The 18,695-nt window shown below is 39.0% G+C and overlaps 1 protein-coding gene across 2 annotated transcripts in view; it reads right to left on the minus strand.

The window, feature by feature from the left end:
- Window positions 1-18,695, minus strand: part of TRPS1 (transcriptional repressor GATA binding 1) — a 223,058-nt gene that overhangs the window by 158,223 nt on the left and 46,140 nt on the right. The window contains exons 4-5 of one of the 2 annotated variants that reach the window (XM_049824535.1): window positions 8,675-8,861; window positions 7,732-7,975 (exon numbers count right to left, since the gene is read on the minus strand). In XM_049824535.1, coding sequence (XP_049680492.1) covers window positions 7,732-7,975; window positions 8,675-8,861 — 431 coding nt within the window. Of the gene's footprint in view, window positions 1-7,731; window positions 8,862-18,695 lie in introns of both variants that reach the window. The other variant, XM_049824526.1, reaches the window with a different exon arrangement.

Raw genomic sequence — 18,695 nt, forward strand, 5'->3', positions numbered from 1 at the left:
ATGGCCTCCTGTCATTCATTCACACACCACTGCATTATTCTAAACTTCACATAATTTTCACCGGGATTTTGTGCTTTTTCTTCTTCAGTTTGCTGCAATACACTTTTCGCTTTCTATTGCAGTAGAAACACTGAAGTAACACTCTTTTTTCAACCAAAATCAAATAGTTAGAAAAGGGTAGGGGGTTTTGTATAAAAAAACCCACTTAGTATACATCTATGCTAGACAGTTAAGATGTTTAAAAAAATTCCTTTGCTTTCCACCAAATTCATATACTTTTGGTTGAGCAAGATGATTTTAACTGGAGTTCTGGTTAAGTTATGGATAAGAATACACTAAAGGACAGAAGGTTGTACACAACAGTACTTATTTGTTCTCTATGGACATTTTAACACAACTTTAAAAGATGCTGCTCTAAAGAAAAAGCAAAATAGTTGGCTGTGTCACTACAAACTGCATTTTCCTGTCAAATACAGGAATACTTGGATATGAGCTGTGGAGCAGTGTGGAATAACACGCCTTCCTGTTTTTATTCTAAAAGCCTATATAAAGTACTGCATTACTAAATTATGTAAAGCATATGTTCCTACATGAGAACAACATGTTACCCATTTACTGTATCTATCATAGGAACAGAACACTGTTTATGAGCTCTGTAACACCATTATGAATAATTGTTTATAGCACAGGAGCGGTCAAAGCCCTCCGTCAGGCTCCGGGCCCCGCTGCGCCCGGAGTCGTACCAATGCAGAGTAAAATACCGTCCCTGCCCTTCATCAAAATGTACATAACTCTGCGAAAGCTTCTCCCTACAGACACACTCACACATCCACACCCCAGGCATTGAGAGTCACAACAGTGTCTTTAGCCAAGCTAAAAACCCGAGCCTTTCACTATCCACACAGGACAAAACTTGTATGAGAAATCTGTTACTGCCCTGACAACTCCAATTGTTAGAATTAATTCTTTTGAGGCCAAATCTTAGTCTCAGTGAAGTTGATGGCAAAACTCCCATTGACTTCAGTAAGAGCAGGATTTGGCTCTCGGTGCATCTGTAGAACTGGAATGCTACACGAAATGTCCCTTTTAGAGTATGATAGTTTAGAAGGGACAACTTGCCAAACGCATTAAACCCCCTTGTCTTCCTTCTTTCCTTTCGTTGGAAAAACAAACCATATGTTATTTACATTGTCTGATTTTCTTGCAGTTGTGTCAGTGCACAGACATGAGTACACTTTCAGATTCAAGCTTATTAGCCCTTGTGCAATATCGGTTTTCTTTTTGTCATTTTCCATATTTATATTCACTTTAAGGGACTTGATGGGCTCATTCAGTTATGCAAAAAAATAGAGTCAGCTATTCTCCACATAGCCTTATGGCATCAGAATCTACTTGTGGGAGAGCAAGCTGTGGGTTAAAATCCTGTTCTGGCTGTGTTCCTTTTTCTTCATTCTACAATTGCATTTTATTAAAATCAGCTTGTCTCTCAATGCGACACTAATATATTCTCTCTTGCAACTTAATTCTTTTCTAAACCGAGCTTAATTCTCTTCTGAACCAAAAAAAAAGAGAGAGTGCTATCTGATCAAAACCATTTTATAAATACAAAAAGCCAAGTTATAAAGAGGGTCAGCCCCGTAAAGGTGGGATACCATCAGGGAAGTCCAAGTTAGACAGGGGCTAGTTATCTCAAAAGCCAAGTTAAACAAGACACCATTTGGGGCTAATGGCTCAACCACATACACTCCCCATGTGAAAGTTTATCAATCCTTTGGGAGGCTACTTAGCCCTAAGTGTCTCTTGTTTAACTTGGCTATTTCAATAGCTAACCCCCTTTCCTAACTTGGCTCTCATCTACAGATATCACACCTCCAAACAGCTGATCTTTTTCTGCCTAACTTGCCTCCCTCCCTCTCCCCCCTGCTCCTTCCATACTGGCTAAATGTTTTTGATCAGGAGCAGCATACATCACAGGAGTGGTACCACACTTCTGAGGCCACAAATAAATGACGAATATTAGATGCAGTTGTAACTACATGGCTGAGGCCCAGCTAAAATCACCTTTATTACACTAAGGGTTTGTTCATTTAAATTATTTATAATTGATTCAAAGAGAGTCATACAAGCATTCCTTCGTTTTTCTGAGACTGTGATAGGCACTGTGGTGGAGAAAAGATGAGGACTGATTTAGGTAGGTAGTAACCCAAGAGGCTTTTTTTTTTTATGACATACACTTTTCCAGTATGCATTAAAAAGTAATCTCTGCAACCAACATTATAAATCTTCATTCTTTGCTTGGGTTTGTCCTGTATATTATTCTATCCCCAAGCTCTGAAAAGTAAGCTAAAGTTTAGAACTGTCTAATAAAAGTCACAGTCTCAATAATAAAATAATAACTATCATCAGCTATTAGAGAACCTTTGGAAGTTGGAAACTTATTCTTTTCCAGAACAAGGCATAAAAAGAAAATGTTTTCATCTCTGACTGTTTTCACCCCACCCTGATAGCAATCAAGGAAACAAGTTGGCAATGTTTGATTTCTTTTTATACTAGATTTTAAACCTACCCCAAGTTTCTAAAGGCCCAAGTTACACCTAGATTTGTGCACAAAGCTCCTCAAAGCTAAGCAACAAAATTTTAAAAATTCCCATTTGCGAAGTACTTAATAAGCACTCCCGTGCATTACCTGAAAGTTACACTTTATAGCTAAACCACGGGTATACCATCTGAAACTCTGAATTCATCAGGTGCAATACAGTGTATTGATACACAGCTGATCAAAGGAGAGATGTTGGAGGAAAATGTCAGTATGGAAGAAAGCAATGTAAACGAAGAAGGAAACAGCATTCTCCTTTCTATGATCTTGCTTATACACCACTCAGGCAAACGAACAGCAGGTTCAAGCCATAAGCTGGCAGTTATCTTCAATGTGGCATTGAGATGGCAACGTCATCCTATCCACTGATGTTCCTCAGCATTATTATTTTCACTAGAAAATACATCAGAGACCTGATTATCTGTGGACATTAAAACATTTATGGCCCAATCTCAAGATTAAATGTCAAGAAATTCAGGCCAAACCTTCACTGCACTGTTATATTCTGACAACTTAATAAAATCCTATCATTATTTATTTGTACCAAAATGTTCTTGAATTGGGTGCTCTGAAATATAAGGATTTTCCCCTGCAAAATCTTGAAGTTGGAGAGATTAAACAGGGTTTTTCGGATGGATTTAATGCTCTTTACTTGAGCTTTCTAATAGGCTGTGATACTCCTGACACCAGCCAGTTGTTAATTAAGTCTTGTTGACATACTTCTAACTAGTCTGAAGTATTACAAAACACCATCCTCTACAAAACAAGTAATTTTTATTTTTTTTTTTTTTTTTAATTACCTGAAGACATTCCTAGGCTCTAGGGCATAGAAAATTTTCTGGATGAAGGTATGGCTGTCATATCACTCCCATTTTTTTGCACGGTTTGAATTTCATTGTGAATATAGTAATTACTAGTATTTCTCATGAAGAAACAGGCTTATAAGAAAGTTTACTTTTGGGATGGGTGCTGCACTCAGGCTCGTGGGGAGCAGAAAGTACTCAGAAGGAAAGACAGCGAGCAAAGCAAGCCAAAAAATTCAGCAAAGGGTCAGAAAGGGGAAGAGAACGGGCAGAGCGGAGAGCAAAGCAAGGCTGAGATGAAAGGAGAGCAAAAGCCATTGGCAAGAGCAAACAAGTTCAGAGAATGAATTAAGGTGTCAGGAGGACGGAAAAGGTCCTCGCAGCTGCTGCTATTGTTCAATGAGCGAAAGCTCCTGCTCTGCCGAAAAACCAGGAGCTGGTGGGCCTCAATTTACACTTTTGCCCTCAGTTGGCTTCTCTGGGGAGTGTCCCAAAGGCTCCACATTTCCACCCTCTGAACGTCTAAGACCCTGCTCCGGCTTCAGCTGCCTGACAGTGCGAGGGGGCAGCCCTGACACCCCTGTCCCCGACGTGCAGCCCTGGCGCTGGGGAGGTGCCAGCCCCAAGTACCCTTTTGCCTTTTACCCCTCTACCCCACTTATCTTTAAGAAGTCAGCAAGCATTTAATTTCAAATTAACTCGAAATTAATTTCAAAAGAGAACCCTACATAACTGCTGTCATCCGCATTTTCAAATTAATTTATTAGAAAAATGATTCTACACCATTGCCAAAGCTTATATTTGTGTCCTTCTATCTTGTATTTTGTAGTTGTTTAAGGAATCACTACGCTATCTTTTTTTAAAAGAAGTTTAAAGCATTTTTCGGCACAGTATTTTTAATTACTACTAGCAGTGATCAAACGCTTTCTTTCAGTTTTTTTGACAAATTAAGGATTTACATGAAAAATTCCAAGTTTTCCAAAAATGAGAAAAGGCATTGTTTTCCCACTTCTTTTAGCAAAATTATAAAAAAAGAGAACCACTTCTGCAAGAAGCCTCTTTCATTTTTAAGAAAAAAATAAAATTTAAAAATTAATTATTTTGGAGCAAGCAGGAAAATAATCTCTAGACTAAGTGATCCAACACACAAAATTTCCCCAAATACTCAGTATGATTTTTATCTAAATTACAAGTGCTGGCATCTTTTAGCTCATCAGAATACCAGACAGTTTTGAGAAAAAACTAAACTTCACAATGAACATGAAGAGTACCTGATTCCTCAGAGGTATAATGGAAAATGAGTAGTAGCAGAATTAGTAGAAAATGGAGGCCAATAAACCTTCTGGGGATTTATTTGAGTAAGCACATCTTAGTGAGGTTTAAATACAAGTAAACTCAAGGGCAACGTGATTCATTAACTTCAAATTTAACTGAACAACCCTCAAATAATCATGTCAAGAAATACTGAATAAGTGTTAAGTGTATGTATATGTTTCTGTAGACAGAAAACTTGGAAAGAACCACTTTTGCAAATTCTAATACTGTTGCAAACACATGGCTGCAAAGGAATAATTTTGGGACATAGAAAATTTTTTAGCTAGCAGATGCAAGTGAAATTGTAGATGTAGAGCCAAAAGGAAACAAAATAAAAGAAATTAAGCATGCTGTTCAGGCATATGACTCAAAAACGAAAAGAGTCAAAAATGCAGACAAAAAAATACATGAACCAGAATATGTAAGTAGCATGTAAAGCCAGCTCCGATACTCACAAATTATCAAGGGTAAACTTAAAAATGTGAGCAGCAGAACACTTTCTGCCACCACATTAATGCTTAGGATTATATTTACAATTAGAATCCATTCAGCTCCTTATTATATAAATGGACAGGTTTTAGATATATGTGCATGTATAGCATTTTAAATACATCAGAAATACATAACGTGTGGCATAACAGCTTTATTGAGATTAACTCTGATGAAGCCACACAGAAGGCTGGCTAGGTTGTGAGCTGACTCCACATCAGGATGTTTTTGTGTGTCACATAACCCCCTAAAACTACTATTGTATAGATGTTCTAATTTTTAAAATCTGAAATATTCTGTTACCTTTAGTTCATAAAATAAAAAAAAGGGAAAGAAAATACATTTCCAATACATGCAAAACTTTTTAAAAGAAAAAAAAAAAAAGAAAAAAAAAAGAAAGGAAAAAAAAAGGAAAAAAAAAGGCCTGAGAATAGGAATAGTAATAAAAATAGAAGCTATAATGCCCCAAAAGTCTCTCTTTCCATTTTTTTTAGTTTGATAGAGTGAAAACTAGGTTATGCATAGAAAAGCAATAAAACTTGGTGGTGTTTGCCATTACAGAGCACCTACCACAAACTGAACTAACTTCTGTGATTCCAAAGAAGATGCACAGTGGGGGAAAACAGCAGCAGTACCCATAGAAAAGAAACAAAACTCAAAAAGGGGGGAGGGCAGAAGAAGGGGAAAGAAGTTGGCAGTTACGGGGATGTTGTACTTCGCATTAATTACACAACATCCTCAGAGTACTCAATAATGTTGTAGACTGAATGCTTACCAAAATACTTTGCTCGAATGTCTTAAACAGAATAGCCTAATTTTAGACAACCAGTTGAGATTCGAACACTTAAGCATATCTCTTGATTTTCCACAGTGCAGCTCCCTGTGACAACTGCCAGAGGCACAGGGTGCTGAGCCCTCCAAAGGAGAAGCTACTGCTACCCTGTCTCAGACTTAGCACTTAATTTTGAAAGTCATGGCTTCTCCTTTCCTTGGGAAAAAGGATTTTAACTAGGCGTGCTTGTTAAAACTTAAATTACCAGCTGCAGCAAAATAAAAGCGTTTTTTTCAGTCAAGGAGCCATTTCAATCTTCCAGTTATTTAACCACTAAAAAAAGATCGTGCCATGCCCCAGCGGCGGACAAAGTGCTGCCTATGGAGTTCTACAGCATGGCTCAAAGCTGCTATAATAATGCTTGGAACTTAGATACCACTTTTCATCTTCAAAGCAGTTTACAAACATTAACTAATTAATCCGCACAACATCCCTCAGGCCCACTTGGATCAAAAATGGGGCACTGCATGCTGGGACCTGAATCCTCCGTGGGCCCTAGCTCCAAATTAAAGATGAGCAATCTGCTTTTTTTTTTTTTTTTTTTTTTTTTTTTTTTAAATAGACTCCTGATACATTGCCAATGCAGCCCTCTGTTGGGCAACATTTGGATGCCCCCAGCTTTAATCTCTATTAAAGTATCATGCCCCAGTCTGCCTTTGTTAATTTTGGATGTCTTGGAATCTATTAAACGTGGCACAGTTTCTTGAGCTTTTAACAAAGCTTTAGCTTTGAAAATGCATCTTCTTTTGTCTTCATTCTAGCTGGCTTCCATGCAAAGATCTTTTAGATGAGATAGATACTGAGTTTTCCGTTGTTGTTGACGCATTAGCCTTAACTATTAACATATTCAGCATGATTTTCTAATATTTAACATCGCTTTTGCAGCGGCACATAACTGTTGCTCTTTAGAAAGCCTAGGAGCCAGCTCCTCCTCTGATGTAAACTGGACTGCCAGTTTACAACAGCCCAGGAACTGACCCAAGAAGTTTAGCAGGGAGTTGGCTGCCACTATGACATTGTGTCAGACTGAGTCAGGAGACTGGCTTCGTCCACCTCCAAATAGGAACATTAGCATTTAAAATAAATAGAACGACATGAAAATAAGCATCTGCAAAAGGATCTTGGGGGATGACATCAACAGACAAAAGAGTGTCTGCTCCCAGTGTGAAACCAACACCAAAACAGCAGTGGAATGCTCTTAAACTAATTATTGCATTGCTGGACTTGGGAATGGAAAATACTACAAAAAGGTAGTACATTGAAGCACTGTTACAGAGCATGAAAGGATTCATAGTCTATCTTGGAAAGTAAAGCCATTTGTGTTCCCCTACTGAATGAAGATGCCAGCTTTCTGGTAAAAAGCCTGAACTAAAATAGTACCTAAAAGATTCTGGGTGGAAAATAGTTGACCAAACCTCAAATATGCTGGAACTTCAGCATCTGCACACAAATCCAAATCTCCCTCTTCTTTGCACAGGTTTAAATGTATAATTAAATCCACTGACTTAGCTGGTGGTTTTCCAAAACAAAGTGGATGTTGGATTGGACTCTGGCTGTAAAGATTTATATCTATACGCATTCATATTTTGATTTCCAGTTTCCTCAAATGTTTGGGGAATGGTGACATTTAATTAAGGAACTAAGGGAGGGCTGTTTGTTTGGTTTCCTATCATTAATCATTTCAAACTTCACTGTACCTGTAGTGTCGGGAAATCTCTTCTTCCACCTGGGTGGTAAAGTCACATTTGGTACATGAGTGTTCTTTGTTCTCCTTGAGCGTCAGCGGCCCCTCTGCCCCTGGCAGGGCGTTTGTTTCTGGTTTGACATCAGACGCTTGGGCTTCATGTGCATTCTCATAGTGGAGCAGGAGAACGTCCACGTCGGGAGTGGAGAATGAGCACTGATGGCACTGGTGTTTGACTCTAGAGCTTCCTGTCACCCCTGGAGACAGGTGCAAAAGCAAGAGAGCACAGTGGGAACAATTACTTTTTCTGCAAGCAAATGGGTAAGTAATTTCTCCAAGGTGCTTTTCTGGGCTGCAGAGGCCTCGGGGACAGAACTGACAGTGCTTAATGGTACATTTATGAATGTTGTGTAGCTGCTGATAGTGACGGAGAAGTGGGCCCACCACTATTACATCTGGGCCATGGCTCTTTGAGTACCTAAAGTCACAGAACTGACAGTTGTAGCTTGTCACCATGCTGTCCTCTGCTCCTTTGCTAGTCAAGTCTTTCTTTTTTGCCACACTCGCACCCTTTTCTGTCTTTGACACTAACTCCCCATCTGCATTTTTGGCTAGATCATTCTGGTTAATGACAGATCCCCTAGAAAGCTTATCATTCAGATCTGGGTGAAGGCTTCCTGCCTGGCTTCCCCCATGCTGTTTGCTGTAATGCTCTAATAGTTTCAATGAGCTGGACGATTCACAGCTGAAACTGCAAAATTTACACCAGTAGTAACTGGTTGTATCGGTACCATTTTGTCTAGAGGAATCTATTGGCTTGATGGGCACCGAATATCCAACTGGTGTATCATCTCCTGCTTTTACAGTGATTCTGTCTTGCCACTTCCCCAAGTCTCCAGAATCACATGGTCGAAGAGTAGGACTGGATTTATTGGAGTTTTTCTCTGAAGTTTTACCAGAATCAGAGGAGGGAAGGGCTGCTTTCATTTTGTTTGGGTGAGTCTGTAAGAAGTGCTGCTCTAGTTCAGTGGAGGAGTTGCCCATGTAGGTGAAATTGCAGAATTTGCAGCGGAAGTACTTGGTGTTGCCTTGGCAATCTGGAGTTTTCCGCCCAATTCCAATAAAGGTTCCACCTAAAGTAACCTGTGAATAAAGAATAACATCATTTTACCTCCACTGTAGATTTATTCAAATAGCAAGGAAGGGGGAAATAAAAAAGATACATAGAAAGCAATTAATTCATAAGCCTCTTTCATCACCGCCACTGTCATTTGTACTAATGTGGTAAAACATCATACATATACCCTCATGTATTTAGCATTTGTTGCTGAAGATTTTGAAATGTTTCACATAGCTGAACATATATTCCATATGAATAACAAATGTATTTATTTGGGGAAACTGAGGCACACATACACAACATGATCTTAACTCAGCATTCTCTGATAGGACTACTCCTTCCTTCACTAAATCATGTCGAAGATCCAATAACCTGTTCCCATATCCCTGAACCCTGTGACAGGAGACTTGGCTGGGAGTCTCTACCAGGTGTGGAACAAAAGAACGAGTCCTCAGACTTTTTCTTTCAATACACTTACATGTTTTAATCATATTCATGCTTAACAGTCCAAGAGAATTGCTTTATAAATATGAGCAAACAAAAACTAAATTTGAAATAACAAATTCAGTTTGCTGGGTCAGAGTATGACCAGTTCTTATAAAGACTATTCCTATAGGAGTATCCAGTATCCGCCAGGACGCCTTTTAACACAGCCATAGTGGCTGATGTCTGAAACAAAAGGCGGTTTTCTCAAAGATTACTCAGTGCAGACATTCTCCAAGGAAATCTTCTGTTCCTCTCATGCACAGAGCTCAATTTAGTAAAACGAGGATGGAAAAACTACAGTAGAAAAATGGCATGTGGCAAAGAAACCTACCACACCCAAGTCCATGACATAACTAATTAAAAAAAAAAAAAAAAAAAAAAAAAAAAAAAGGTAGGTCTACTTAACTGTTCTCATGATCTCTGAGCAAAATGGTCTGCAGGAAGGAAACAAGGCTTCCAGGGCTTATGTTATTAAACCCTGTGTTCTCATAGCAGGCAGGCCTGCCCTTCCCAGGAGTGCACCACACCTGCCCCTGACATCAGGGGGAGATTTGCTGCTCCTATACAACTGGTTTGAAGGCCAAAGAAAGGCTCTCCTGACAAAAAATGTCACCATTGCTCTACTCTTTTTCCCGAATGGTAAACAGCATACAGCATCCAGAAGATAACTCCTCTTTACCCCCAAAATCCACTGACATCTACTCCTTTCCCATCATCCAGTCTATATCACTGCACCAAGGACATGGGCGGAAGCTTCCTTGTGTCACATGCTCAATTTTTACACCCAAGAGGGGCCTTACAGGGAATATAACATTTCCACACAGGGTTTGATTTCCATTCTCCCAACCAGTGAGTGTATTACTACATTTCTGCAGGATTCAGTTATAATGCATTAGGCAAATGGTGTAATTATTTTTCTTTTCCTCCTCAACAGCTGTGCCACAAAGAAAACATGTGATCACTGCTCATTCAGTATCACAACATACAGAAAGACTCAGACATACAGAGAGCACGGAACGTAAACATTTTTATATGCATTTAGTATAAATGCCTTTTAGCCATTTAGCTCAGAGAATGAGATGCTATCCTTTGTACCCCATCAGAACTGAACACGTATAGTGAGTCAATGAGTTGCTAAACCATGATATAATGAGCTGCTGCTATTCAACCTCCAATGCCTTTTTTTTTTTTTTTTTTTTTTTCCCCCCTCCAAGAAAGCACAATTCTCATGTGTTGGTTAAAACTTTTGCTTAAATAAACTGAAAATTGCTTTCCGTTTGTTTAGGAAACATATCTCATTAGGCAATGTTGAGCTGGGCAGCCAAATAGCTAGGACTTCACTTTAGTAACATTTTCATTTAAACAAGTTCTGGTATCAAGTTATGAATTTGGGTTTGAAGAGATTCTTTGGAAGAGGGATGTTTTAACAGAACTACTGTACCACAGAAAATATCTCATTTTATTCATTTTATGGCGAGCAAGAACTGGAGACAAAGCCATGCTGAGACTGATCCACTGACAACAGTGGGACTTGCGCCTGCTCTACGGTATCTGTCCATCCATTGCATTATTTCAAAGTCTCAACGGTGTTGAAAGACAACTTAAAGAAAACACTGATGGAATTATGGTAAACAGAAAATAACAGCAGCTCACTGTGCAATTACATAAATTGCAAGGTGATCTGGTTTCGCTCATTTAATTAGATACTTATGTTTGTTCTATGCATGCACAGAGAACTGGCCAAAATGCTTCACCTTAAGTGGCTCTAATGAGTAAATACATCCATTACTCTCAGCTGTCCATTCACAGAGACTACAAATAACAAACCTATTTTGCAGACACTCTGTAGACACCAGTTAGAAACTGTGAGTGACAATAATCCCAGCTGCTGTTCATTGCTAATTACTTTTATTTCTGAACACTGGAAAAACATATTATTAGTACTAGCATTTTATACAATGGACTGTAAATCATATCATTTCTTTAAGTTGTGCTAATCCTGCTTAGTGGCCTACATAGCAAATTTGTGTCCCATGCTAATACATCCTTCTCTGCATCACAAGAAGATAAAATAGAACTAAGTATTCTCACACTATTTGTGTTAATGTCTTGCAATGGGGGACACACACACATTCTTTACAGCACTGGAATGTAATTGATTACCAATTATTGGGTTGGCATTTCCCTGACTACCCTGCCACAATTCAAAATAATGCATCCTATTTGGAAAGCATGTACGTGAAAGGTAACACAGGGTTATTACACTCAAAAGCCATTTTTCACGCATAACAAAACCTACTAAAAGCCTCCTCGGGGGTCATCAGGTGAAGAGAACTGAAGAAACTGGCTTCCATGCAAGAAGGTTGGGAGAAGCACTTCAAGTGACGGTATAAACTGAAGCTGTTTCAGATGTCAGCCAGCCAAATTTGGAAAAAGCCTACACATTGGCAGAACTGTTTGGATTCATGCACTCTGATCAAGTCTTGGCTTGACTTTCAGATTTTTCAGTTACATATCGTAACTCTATGTGCAGGCACTAAACTCCTTCACTGGGTATGTAATTTTCCTTAACCTCCTGCTCTCCCTGACCTGCCCCAGAAAGAGGAAAACTAAAGGAGAAAGACGAGAAAGGTGAAAATATATGTATATGTGTGTGTATATACACACACCCCCTAGAAATCAATATCCACATTTCTGTGTGGTATCAGAAGTGATAGCTTCTCATATTTATTTTCCTATTTCATTCTGATCCCAGCAAAACCTAGTCCCCTGCTTTGCCCTGACAGAGTTATATTTTCTTAAGTAGACACTCCTCCCCAGCATAAAGAAGAAACTAAACAAAAGCAATGCTACAATTCTGCAATTCTATTACAGCAGTGGAGTCCAAAGTGCCAGCTGACATAACTAGTGGCAGTCACAAGTACAGGTACAGCTTGCACTGGAAATGTAAGAGCACCTATAGATCAACAGTTCCCTCAATAGCCACAGAAGAAAATAAATCTTCATAATTCTCTTTTTAAAGGGAAGCTAACATACAAGGTATCTATTTAGACTGTGGAAATCTGATTTAGTTCTTTCCTTCGCTGTCGCTTGCTTGTGAGACCTTGGGATTATCACTTACTCCTGCAGCACCTCAATTACGGCAATATAGTTGGTATTATTATGCTGTATAGAGGAAGATAGCTATTAGAATTATTCTCCATTATTGCACTTGAGATGGTTGCACTGATATTCTTCAAGAATTGCCCTTCAAAGCCATGTCTCAGTCTGGGATTAAACTGAAATATATTTCGCAGTAAGACTCCCTGAAAACTCAAAACTCTTAATCGTTAAATTCATTCACTAATGGGGAAAATTATCAAAATCTAGAAGACTGGGAAAGAATTTACCACAAGGATTGAAGTTCATGTGTTAACACAACTAAGCTGTCTCTTCATTCATTACGCATATTTCCAAAAATAGCCAGAAAGAGGAGAAAAGATAACATAATAATTGACAGTGTTTCGAGAGGTACTTTCTAAAGCATGTTGGCAAATACTTCAACAAAGCTGTGTAATTGCACTATATGTTTCCAACAGATATCTCTATGTTACCTTAATTAGTCAGACCAAAAACACTGATTTCATGGAATAGATGGACTTGGACAAGAAGAGGTACTTAAGGTTTTTTTGAAAAGTGTCTTTGATATTCAATCTGCCCTTGATTCAAATGCTACCCTACTCTTATTGTCCCACCTCCTTTTTGAAGTTCAATCCTAAATTTTATTATGCTGAAGCAGTTTACAAATACTGCTTACAGAAAATGAAAAAAATTACCAAGGAAGACAAAGTCTGCCAGTTCCTGTATCATACATTTCATGAAGAAAATTCTACCAAGAGAAACTAGTGGCCTATATCCACATAAATGATTCAACCTCAAGGCTTACAGGCACAGGGTAAAACTGTCTTCAACCCCTGGCTTCTGCAACTACTGATTAGAAATTAGACCAACCATCTGCATTGGAACATCAAATGTTAATAAATCTTTTTTTGATTACCTGGGTTACATCTTTGGCTAATCATGAGATGGAAGGCTCCAGATCCCTTACCAATCTCCTGAGCCATCCAGTCTGCCTTTGCCAATTACTCTTAATCTTCTAATCCTAAAATATTTTCTAATGCTCTTGTTTATTCATTTGCTTTGTGCAATATAGCATCCAGAACATTTTAACCATCCCACATTTATGAAGTTCTTCATGTTGTGCAGGCCAGAACAGATTCCTGGCTTTCATGCAAGTTTGTGTAACACCACCCAGTTCTCTAACCTCCACTACAGAGAACTCGGTCCCTCTCACTTGCTTGCTCTCTGCATGTAAAACTAGGAGAATCTTCAGAGTATATTCTTAAAACTAATTACCACACAGTGATTAATTATATGTAGACAGAACTATGTTGCACAAGTGAGGCAAGGACTCAGAGCAAACTCCTGGCTTTCTAGGCTATTCATACTTACCAAAACAAGAAAGGAAACTATCAGGTCACATTCATTCAAGATGAGCATATTCTTGAGATTTATTCTGTTGCCATTGAAGCCAGTATGGGTTTTGACATCAGAATTTAAAAGGTATTTTTAAAACAAAGACTGTGACAGAACAACAACAGGACTTAAATTAAGGTCAGGAGACCAGATATGCAAAAACAACAAAAGTAAGGAACACAGAATCAAGACTTTCATTTGCTAGCTAATGCTAGTAGACTAGTACCTAGCACCTAAGAGAAGCACCATCCCTTCTATTCTTTCTGTATAGATAAAATGACCAGGCAGTTTGTTGGCTACTGTAAACACACAGCCTCACAGACTTCGAGGCAAACTTGCTCTGATTTACACCAGAAGAAAATCTAGCTGCTTTTCTTCTTCCCCAGCAACTTTACTTTCTGAGCTTTCATCATTTCTGTGGGCTAGCTTAGCAGTTTGGATCTTTAAATGTATCTGTGACTATTACTAGTCTCACCAACTTTCTTCATTAGCCTCTCTTCAAACACTACCAGACATCCCTCGCATAAAGATGAGGAATATTAACGCATAAAGATGAGGAATATTAACTCATAAACAACTTTGCCTTGAAGGCTGTGAATATACATCACGTCACTTCTTCCACATAAACTGCCTATCTGAATGCTCTAATATGAGGGTAGACTACTTCTCACTGAAAGAAGGCTAAAATAGCTCAGTTCTGACACAAAGCAAGTGAACGTTCCCAGGCACTTACTATTTAGTAGCTGACATGCTGTAAATCACTGCATATCATTCTGAATAGTAAACTTCCTAGTGTCTTGACAGAAATTATATAAAGAATTTCTACTACATATAACAATACAAATCATTACTTATGAGCTATAGTCCATATAGACTTCAGATGCCTGTAAGACCACAGGTGCTTTTTCACATAATATTTTTATATATAGATCTGTGTATGCATACATATATATGAGAAAAAGAAACACATTTATGTATACACACATACACAAACACAAGCATACGCATGTACTTATACATGTGTTTTACCACCACCCATTTTTTCTACCTGCCACCATTTCCTTTTCACATCTCTGGCTTAAAAGAGATGACTGACTCCTGTGTTCATGAGGTGTGACTCTCTCAGTGTGCAAGGCAGTCTCCAAACCTGATCATGATCCCGAAATAAGACTCAAAATAAACAGGTATGCACACATGCAAGTGTAACACCCAAGATAGCTTCACAGCCTTCAGTTTAAGCAGGAAAGTCCCCAGGGAGAGTCCACAACGTGGCTGACAGATGAAATGGGCCTTCTGGGACACCACACCTTCATGCAAGTTCTGTTCTAGCACACCCTTCAAGATGTAGCAGGGCACAATCTAGTCCAAGAGATCAGGATACATCATATCCAGCAATAGTTGGTCAGTTTATTTAGATCTAATTCCTGGTTTATGGACAATTGAGCTAAGGTCAATAAGACCAACAATATAAAATTTGGATCCATTTGCCAAAGCACGTGAGGAAAACGAAATTCATTCACATGTTTTCATTTGCTCATGTCAACGAGTTATGTATCCATGTCACCTTGAAGGAAGCCCACCTGATGACAAAATTGAACTTTAAGAAGGTTTGATTTGTTACTAATACAAAAGTAAATGCTGTACTTGTTTATGCCTCCAGTCTAGATCCTCACCATATCTGCAAAAGTCCCTTTGCCAAAACAACCAAAAAAGTAGAGGAAAACCTTTAACATGAGAAGGGATGTTGATTACATCTGTACCCCTACAAACTCCCTACAGGTTTTTTTTCTTACCTTCACAGCTTGACATTCAATCAAACTGCTAATGTAAGAGTAGAGGATAAAAAGCAGAAGCTACTAATAAAACCACTGGTTCTCATTCAGCTGAATCCCAGTTAGACCAGACTTTATACTAGTCACACACTTCTAACATGAGAACAGAGAAGCTGCCAGATTTGGTATATTGAAATCCAGACAGCTAAAAAACACACGTGCATAACTTTGCACATGGAGCTCACCACTGATTTATAAAGGAGACAAAAGGAAGAGCTTTACACACACTCTGCGTGTGTGGGCACTTCTGCCACTTTCTAGGACACTGAGCAGCCTGGTAGCTGGACATCCAGAAGTGCTCTCAGTTGCTGTGAAAATCGTGGAAAAGTTGTTACCCATATTCACATACGACAAAGGATTAGGCTGAGTGATATAGGACAACTCTTACAGTACTGGATGTCTAGAACCATAAAAGAAAAAATCTGCCGCCAATCTCTCATTAGTCTGTGGGATAGTAAGATAATGTAATACTTTCTTCTTTTTCTTTTCCCCCCCCCAGGCTCACCTAAATAAAATCAAGAAACTTTTGGATGGCTTTTATCAGTCCATGGCTTTTCAGAAATTTGTCTTATCTTATATGGCAGTCTAGTATCTAAAACCATGAAACAATCAAAATGAGAGGGCTGGATTAAAAAAAAAAAAAAACAAAACAAAAAAAAAAAACCACACAACAAAAAAACCCACAACACTTTTTAGTACTTTCAGACAGGAGTCTGAATCTCTTTAATGGCTGAACATAAGAGGAGGTAGGTCTTTGACAATAAGCTCCAGAACCAGGGCCATGCTGAGCAGGAAGCTCCTCAAAGGTAAGACGCACAATGTGAAGCTGCCTGGAGTCACCTCTGCGAATTGCTGAGCACTGCAGTATGTCTTTATTCGTGGCTGCATGAATACCCTTCTCCCTTGGGACATGCCATCTGAAACCCTCACCTGAATGCAGCCATTTCTGTCCCTTCTTTGAGGGACACTGTTTTCTTTTAAAACGTATCAGGAAATGGGGTCATGCTCCCTTTTATACAATAGTCTAATGGCTTGAACACTTGTTCAGGAAACAGGAAACGTAGGCTCCTTTCCTTGCTCTGTCAGAGGAGATGCAAGCCCGCTTCTTCTCCCTCGCTGGGCAATGTCCTACCCCCTAGCTATAAGCTGGTATGTGGAAGACAGCATTCTCCAACCCTTCTGTTGAAGCTGTCCCACTCACTACTCATAAAAAAGTTTGGGGATGGAAAAAAGACTCCTGCCTACTTGCCAGAAACTTGCCCGTCTCCAGACCTTTCCATATACATTAAAGAGTCATTAGATCAAACACACAAGGAGACTTAATCATACAGCAGCAAAGCAATGGTTTCAAGTGGCATAGCTGTTAACTTAGTCACCTGAATTTTACTCTAAGTGAAGTCTTTAGATCCTGTCTGAAGTCTACTGCTTTAGGCACATCCACAAAGCCATACATAGGCTAAAATATCCAGCAAGACAAAGCTGCCAATAGAGATTGATCAATTAACTAAATGTGAAGAAAAGTAATGAGCATCAGCAAAAGCTGATCCACTGAACTCACTTCAAATATTGTTCTGATAAAAGCAATAAAGCTGATTAACACATTCTCTGGGAATTCAGAGGTATGCTAGCAAATGTTTTCTGAAACCTATACTGGCAAGGAAGTTCATCTCCCAGAAAGAGCTCAGTGATTTTACCCAATCCTATGGAATTTATTATAAGTCAATGGATCAAAAACCTCGGAGGATGAAAATGTGAACAAAGAGTACAGGAGATTTTCAAAACAAAACATTTTCAATGAAGACAAAGGAATCTTGCTGGATTAAATATTCAAATTAAGTAAAAATCTATACAGTAGTAAGGCCAGAAAGCTTGAATTATTTACACAGTTGCAGCCAAATCCTCTTTAGGTACTACAAAACACAGTCCCAACAACTGCGTACCTGGATGTAAAACCAAATGTGTATCCTTACTGGTTTTCTGACTGCAATACAAAAAAACCCTAAAGGCTGGGTTTAGGGTTGAGGGGTGATTTTTGGTTGGGAGGGTGGGGGTGGGGGTGGTTAAGTTTTCTAGGACGGAGTTCACTTCTGTGGTATAAGTCCAAAACTGCATTTGATTTCTTTCTTCCACACCCTCGGCAAAGGGACCACATCCCTACCTACCTGCAGATTTCTGCACTCAGGTATTTTTCCATTGCTTTTTGTTTGTTTTTGTTATGAATGCAAACTACAGGGCTCAGTAGCATCCCTCACTACCACAAATCTTCATATACCGTTGCCTCCGCCTGACCGCTGTGAGCCAGATCAGTTATCTTCATCCTCTGGCTTCTGCGCCCAACTCCCTGGCCTGAGACCATAAATCCATCGATAACCTCCACCTCAGCTACAACAGAACAGTTTGTTAAGTGCAAGGGGATCAATAAATCAGACCCTAAGACCAGTCCGCTACTATTTCAAGTTAATTACAAAGGGATTATTTTCCTTTAACCCAGTTCCTATACAAAATAGTATTTTTCAGATGAACCAACTATTCCGTTCCCTCTCTGTGTTACACAGGAGTTTGACTGAACCAATTTTAACCACAGCTCCAATCAATATGATCCCTCGTTGCAGCAGGAGACACCAGCCGTTCAGATGCCTTAGAAAAATCCCCTCCAAAATGGACGTAGTAGCAATATAAACAAGTGTGGGTGCAAAGGGGATTTTCAAATGTTCTTTTACTGTGCTTATGAATCTCACAAAGCTGCTCTGTATCGGGAGTGGGGGAGGAGAAAGCATAAAAATATTAATCAGTTACTTATCTTCTGACATGTTCTGGATCAACATCTGGTGCATGTGCAAGTGATGAAGTATGGCATTTGCCACAAAAGCTTATTTAATCTTCTCTTCCCAAATTGGGCAGGGAAAATTAGCACTCTTAAAAATTAAGTTTCCAGATCCAATTCTTTTCGTTAAAATAAATTGCCAACATTGTATAGGCTCTCTGTTCTATTTTGGAAAATGTTTTTCATCTGAGAAAAGACTG

Source organism: Accipiter gentilis, chromosome 2, assembly GCF_929443795.1.
Source record: "Accipiter gentilis chromosome 2, bAccGen1.1, whole genome shotgun sequence".
NCBI classification, from domain to species: domain Eukaryota; kingdom Metazoa; phylum Chordata; class Aves; order Accipitriformes; family Accipitridae; genus Astur; species Astur gentilis.